The sequence below is a fragment of the Achroia grisella genome, unplaced genomic scaffold (genome assembly GCF_030625045.1).
Source record: "Achroia grisella isolate CSIRO2021 unplaced genomic scaffold, CSIRO_AGI_Agris_v1 utg509, whole genome shotgun sequence".
NCBI classification, from domain to species: Eukaryota; Metazoa; Arthropoda; class Insecta; order Lepidoptera; family Pyralidae; genus Achroia; species Achroia grisella.
Window position 1 is genome coordinate 2,917,716 of NW_026712902.1, and position 7,164 is coordinate 2,924,879.

The window sequence follows — 7,164 nt, forward strand, 5'->3', positions numbered from 1 at the left end:
CGGTAGAGGTACACCTTGAGGTTTTAGCCGATAGGAGCAGTCTCCTGACGGATAACGGATTTCCCCAAGATAAAAAACAAAGTATGTCACAAAGTATCCACATAGACAACTGTCTTGCTTATTGTAGTACTGATATATTTTATACTGTAAAACGTAACAGAACATTATATGGTGTCACCGCATACGTAATCCAACGTCAGCGACCAACCAGCTGATCTCATACAAGCTGGCAATGAACACGACTCAATTCGCTCAGTTGAAGTTAATCTATCCACTGGACCGATGTGTTTTTTGTTGTGACAATGAGAACAGTCTTTTTATTGCTATGTTTATTTGTTTCCGTTTACGGCTGGGGTCGGGGCGACTTCGAGAAATATGGACCCTTCCAGATAGCGTTACGTTCGAATTTAATTAAATGTAAGGTTTTGTTTTTCTTTTTATTGCGCTTTATATTTTTTATGAAATGCAATGCACAATGGGAAAGTTTGTGAGTATGAATGGTATGGAAGATTGGACGTTTGTTACTCTTTCATGTAAAAACTATTGATCGCATTTTAATGAAACTTTACAGTAATATAGCTTATACAATAGAATAACACATAGGCTATAACTTAAAAGGATATTATATAAATTGGGCAAAATCTTATGTATAAAATTCTCGTGTCACAATGTTAGTTACCATACTCCTCACAAACGGCTTGACTGATTTTAATGAAATTTTATATATGTATATTCAGTAGGTTTGAGAATCAGCTACTATCTATTTTATATCATACGCCTAAGTGATAAAGCCACCCCTTTTTTTATTTTATAGAGAAAATTTAATTATTTATAATGTGGCTTTGAAAATACATACAAACCTAATTTTTGACCCTTCTATCACCAACCCCTATTTTTAATAGCGATTTTGATTTATATGGCATAACAACGTTTGCAGGGACAGCTAGTATAATGATAAATGTCAAGTAACTTTCAACACAATATCTTATCTAATACTTACTTGACATTTAAAACGCAAACGGAGTTGCGGTGGTCAGCTAGTACTGTAAATGCGATAGTGCTCTGTCTATTCTTTTTTTTTTACAACTAAACGACTGTACGGTTCCTATTGAAATTTCACATGAAGGTAAAGGCGAGCACAATAGATCTATGTAGGTCGCAGTGCTACAGGTCTTATAGCACCTGACAATAGCCCAAACAATAGACGATAGCCCAAAACCCTTAATATATTTTTTTAATACATGAAGATAGTATAGTAAAAAGGATATAGCGTATGTATTTTTATTAACAAAAATCACAGAAGGTCACGGGTTACAATTAATTATAATAATAATAATAATTCCTTTTTTGGAACTCAAAAATAATATTATTAAGAGGTCAGGTCTAACTGACCTGACCTCATTCTCATCTTATCATCCTCCACTGGTGCCCTGCTAGCGTAAAACGTTAGCGCAGGCGGATGCACCATATCATTATCATCTATAAAAAAATGTAACGTATCATAGAGTAGAAGGATATACAGAATGTATTTAATACCTTCTAATTCTGGTCTCCTGGAATGTATTCGAGGGAACGAATCCAAAAACGGGATTTTACTTAATGTAAGAAAGAAAGAAAGAAAGAAAAATATTTTATTCAGCGCAATGTAAAAATACAATATAAACAACAAACGAAAAAAAAAGAGCAAATTAAATGTACATATAATTAAACTTAATTTACCATAATTAAAAAATAAACATAAAATAAACATTTTTTACATCCAATAATGCACTGAAATGGCTCCACTCAGCTTTAATGTATGTCCTAGGTGAACATACAGCTGGTTTTCAGTGGCACCAAAAATATATATATAAAAGGGGGGGAGAGAGAGGGCACTGTTGCACTGCATGTTAGTCTATGTCTAATGTTATAGTGACCTTGACCAAATAAAGAAGAAATATTAAATGTTTCATTTTTCTACCATCAGAAATGAAATGAAATTAATGAAAACGAAATTCGATACAAACTTCCATCCCTTTTAATTTTACCCCAGATTTTTTTTTTATTTATATTTAATTAACAGCTTAAAATATAAGTTTCATTAAGTAACATCATAACATAAGTACAAACTATGTAAGTATATAATTGAAATGATTTGGCATTAAAAAAAGGAATTTAATTTGAGTTCTTGCCAGTTCTTCTTAACTGAAATGGACTATAGGGAATAAATATTAATACATAAAATTTGACGTTCATAAAATGCCTACATACATAAATTATTTTTAATTTAATTAGGGACTAAATTCCTTCCACTCTATGATTTCGCTGTCTTATTAAATACCAAGCTGGAACATAGTTTGCAAGCCAAGCTGCTGGCAGCAGACTTAGATACCAGCGTTAAGTACTCTATACGAAATGTACCTATAACATTATATTAAATTAAAAAAAATGAATCTACTTTGAGTGTTTAATAATAATAATATCCCTTGATAATTTACACAGCGTCATCTAGTCACAAGCTAAGCAGATCTTAATTATGGATACGAGATAACTCATACAAAATAAATACTTACATACATCTTTTTTTAAATACATACATACAATATTACTAGCTGTCCCGGCAAACGTTGTTTTGCCTTAAAATAAAAAAAAATTAGGTGTGGACTACCCCTAACATTTAGGGGGACGAAAAATAGATGTTGGCCGATTCTCAGACCTACTCAATACGCTCACAAAATTTCATGAGAATCGGTCAAGCCCTTTCGGAGGAGTATGGGAACAAAAACTGTGACACGAGAATTTTATATATAAGATAGAAAACACTCAGACCAATACAAACAATCATACTCGTGAATGCAAATGTTTAGATCGTGAGAGGATTCGAACCCGCGATCATCGAAGTAAAGCAGCGTGCTACATCGCTACATCACTGAGGCTGTCAATATGTTTTTTCCATTTTTGATGATGGGCAGGAAGTAATTTCGAATATATAGAATTTAAAACTATAATAATTATATAGAACTAGTAAATTTGTATGTATAAAGAATACTACAGTAGAGCTGCGGACACGCATATAAAAAAACGCACGCAAGCGCAAATTGTGATGCGAATTGCCTATTCTTGTTACCCAACTTCAATAACAAGAGATTTTTTATTTTATTCATACATATGTACGAGGAAGATATATATAAGTAATCTTCCTCGATTATTAACATATGATCGATTATTTTAATTCAAATATTAAACAAAATTTCTACACAGACTAATATTAATTAGGTATATACCACAATAAATATATATTTTTTTAATAGATGATAATGTAATGGTACACTAGCTTGCACTAACGGTTTACGCTAGTGGGGCACCAGTGGAGGATAAGATGATGATGAAGCATAAGGTCATGGCAGGTAGCCCATCGTGGCAAATTCACCAGAAATTTGTATCGATGGTTTCCAGGGGGAACCGCGTGTAGGTCAACTTGATCTGGTATATTGTTTGTAATGGGGTTATTAGTCCACATTACTAATAATTCCCTTTCCCCTGAAAGTATATTTGAATCTATAAACCATAGCAAAATGTCTGCCTACCCCATCTGAGATGAGAGTCGTAATATCTCATATATATAGTTTTAATGAGCAATAAAATTTCCTCAGGTATATATTATTTTCTATTTCTAACATAACTATGTAAACAGATAAATTATATAAACGTATTTGATAATAATATGGCACTATATGAAAGGATAAACTTTATATAGACTATGATATAGCTGACTGCTATAGGTACCGAATTATAAGATTCTGAGGGTTACATGTTCGAATCTGTATATACACAAACTTTGAAATTTTTTTGACAACTAAAATTTTATAATAAACTAACTGTGCCCGCGGTTTCACCTTGTAGCCTTGTTATTCTGATGTATAAGCTATATTACTGTAAAGTTTCATAAAAATCCGTTCAGTGGTTTTTGCGTGAACGAGTAACAAATATCCATACATACTCAAACCTTCACGTTTATAATATTAGCAAAATGACCTGGAGTTGCCCTCTTCGAAAAATCATCCACTGTAATATAACAGTTGTCTGCTATCTTGCTCGTGTTTCATCATATATGATACTCATACAAATATATATAAGCTTTATAACTATTTACGCGCCCCAGCTTCACAAGGATGTTCATGTATACATATAAACCTTCCTCTTGAATCACTCTTAACTACTCTCACTCTTGAAAACTACATTAAAATCCACTATGTAATTTAACAGATCTAAGCAAACAGACAGCGGAAGAGATTTCATCTTATACTATTATAAGATGAAATCTCTTCAGCTGTCTTTTATTATTATATTATTATTATTACTTTGTGGTATCTTTACATAGGTAAAGATACCACAAAGTAATATGTCATGACGATTCACACAGCGCCATCTAGTCCTTCCGTTATGGGTACTAGATAACTGAGATAAATAGATAGATATATTTACATTACCTACATATCATTACATAGTACAAAACAAAGTCGCGTTCGCTGTCTGTCCGTCCCTATGTATGCTTAAGACTTTAAAACTACGCAACGGATTTTGAAGCGATTTTATTTAATAGATAGAGTGATTCAAGAGGAAGGTTTATATGTATAATACATGTACACCCGGACGAAGTCGGGACGAGTAGCTAGTTATGTATATATAGAAGTCATCCAAACTGCTGCAAATAATCATACATACGTATTAATGATAATACAAAATATTTTTACCATGCGCGGTATCGAACCCGCGTCTATCAGAAGTAGGCGGTGTACTAAACAACTAGACCACTGAACACCGTCAAGTTATTATTTTTTTTATATTACTGCCGAGAACACTTTCAAAACGGCATTTATTCAACTCTGTATATAATTTGAGAATATTGTAATTACAACCTTAATAGTTAGACTATAGGGTTGGTATTTTGCCGGCGGAATCTCAGGAGTAGAAATAAATAAAAATTGTTACAACACTGTGCTAACCCCCCGGGTGTAATAAAGTAAGGAAAAATAACGCCCCGTTGAGTTTCTTTTGGAATTCATGACAAACGAATATCTGACAAAATTTGAACGAGTTTGACAATAACACTCAAGCCTTTTTTTTTACAAATGTTATAGATTTACAGGTCTATCTACCATTTAGCAGATGGATTTTAATGTAATTTTACGTAAAGATAGATTGTGACACGAAGATCAACATACATATGTATCTATATGCCCATATTTATCTTTTATATCGAGAAAACAAACGAAGTCGCAGATACATGCTGGTATAAATAATATAAATGAGGAAGTAACTTCATCTGCCTGCTATCTATTAACGCCTTATTTACTGAACCAATTTTGATGATTTTAAGTATAGAGATAGATAGAACTTTAGTAAAGGATAAACTATTCTTTGCTCTGTAAATGGAATTTTAAGTGTAGAGATAGATTGAACTTTAATAAACAATTTGCTCTGTGAATAGAACTTAAGAGGGGTGAATAGTCTATGAAAGTTTCTATCAAATTATTTCTCAAGGTAGACTAATTTCAATAAGTACTTGAAATACTAATTTTATATGATGCACTCACATTTTGCGTGGTACATTTATCACAGGCGAATTCATACTCATTATAATCATTCATATCACAGCGATTGCTAGTAATGTGGACTAACAATCCCATTGTTAGCATGTTAGAATTGGCAGCGCGCGCTCCGCGGTTCCCCCTGAAAATCCTCGTAATAAATTCCTGGTGAATTAGACACAATGGGCTAACTGATCTGACCTCATGCTCATTTCATCATCCTCCACCATCGCCCCGCCAGCGTATGCCTTTAGGCAGGGACCATACCATTATCATAAATAAAAAAATTACGTAACAGTAACGTACAGATAGATATACTCCAGATAGAAATCTTAATTAGTTATATCTTAAACTAAAATATATATTCATTTCAATTTGCAGGTAGACACGACAAAGATCTAAACCTCGACGTAAGTGGCGTATACGTTTACTTCTACGACTTCTCAAGAAACCATGTTGGAACTTACCTAATTGACAACGCCGCCCAGGGAATCCTCGCAACACCTGAACTGGACAAAGTCAAGAAATTCATTATCTTCGTGCCTGGATACAAGTCTAACATCACTAAGAAAACTGAAGAACAAATCAGAAACACGTTCCGAAACTATCCAAACAGTTATCTGATTATTCTAGATCATTCTCAATATACTAACAACAAACATGGATATATAAAAAGCTATGAACGTTCTGTTCAACATGTTCACTATATAGGGAAAGCATTGGCTAAAATGTTATCTGAATTGAGGAAGGCGGGCATATCCCCGAAGAATATGCACTGCATTGGACACAGTTTAGGAAGCCAAATGCTCGGACAAACTGGAGAAATCTTCATCAATATGACTAACGAAAGAATATCCAGAATCACAGCTTTGGATCCAGCTGGACCGTGTTTCTCCAACAGTCTTATCGAAGAGCAAGTTAGATCAGGGGTAGCGGATTACGTTGAGGTCTATCATTGTAATGCTGGTGGTTTAGGAACGACTAGCGTTTTGGGAGATGTTGATTTCTTTGTGAATAAGAAAGGCGCGTCCCAACCCAATTGTGGTACTCCATGGATTCCTGGTATTTTTGATTCGTCTAAAGCAGCGAAATGCAACCATAGGACATGTATTGACGTGTATACAGCAACCGTGAGTCATCCCGAGTGGTTTGTGGCTCATAAGTGTGATACATATAAGGATTATAAGGCAGGAGGTTGTTCAAGGAATGATATTACTATGGCTGGCTTCTGGAACCCTGGTACCGCGACTGGCGTCTACTATTTCTCTACTGATGGTTATGATATTAAACAGTAATCATTTGGGACCGTAATCAAAATAAATAAATCAATTCAAATAATTATAAAGACAGACAAGTAATCCTGTCTGTCTGTTGCCTTTCACGATCATTCCTCTAAATTTAACTGTTTTTGGCATAGTCCTATGTGGAAAGGATATGTACTTTTTATCCCAGTTAATAATGGTCACCCAGACAAAGTCCTGAGTAGAGGCTCAATATAATATTATAAGCGAATCAAAATAATTATTTTCTTTATTGCACTTTGCAATACATTATTGAATAATATTCATTAGAAATAATGTTAATAAAGAAGGAC

At 33.7% G+C, this 7,164-nt stretch overlaps 1 protein-coding gene across 1 annotated transcript; it reads left to right on the forward strand.

The window, feature by feature from the left end:
- Window positions 1–275: 275 nt before the first annotated feature.
- On the forward strand, window positions 276–6,895 carry LOC131846313 (phospholipase A1 member A-like). Its single transcript, XM_059195587.1, has 2 exons — window positions 276–417; window positions 5,952–6,895. Exons 1-2 carry the CDS (start codon window positions 303–305, stop codon window positions 6,863–6,865), a joined length of 1,029 nt encoding a protein of 342 aa, XP_059051570.1. The 5' UTR covers window positions 276–302; the 3' UTR covers window positions 6,866–6,895.
- Window positions 6,896–7,164: the final 269 nt, after the last annotated feature.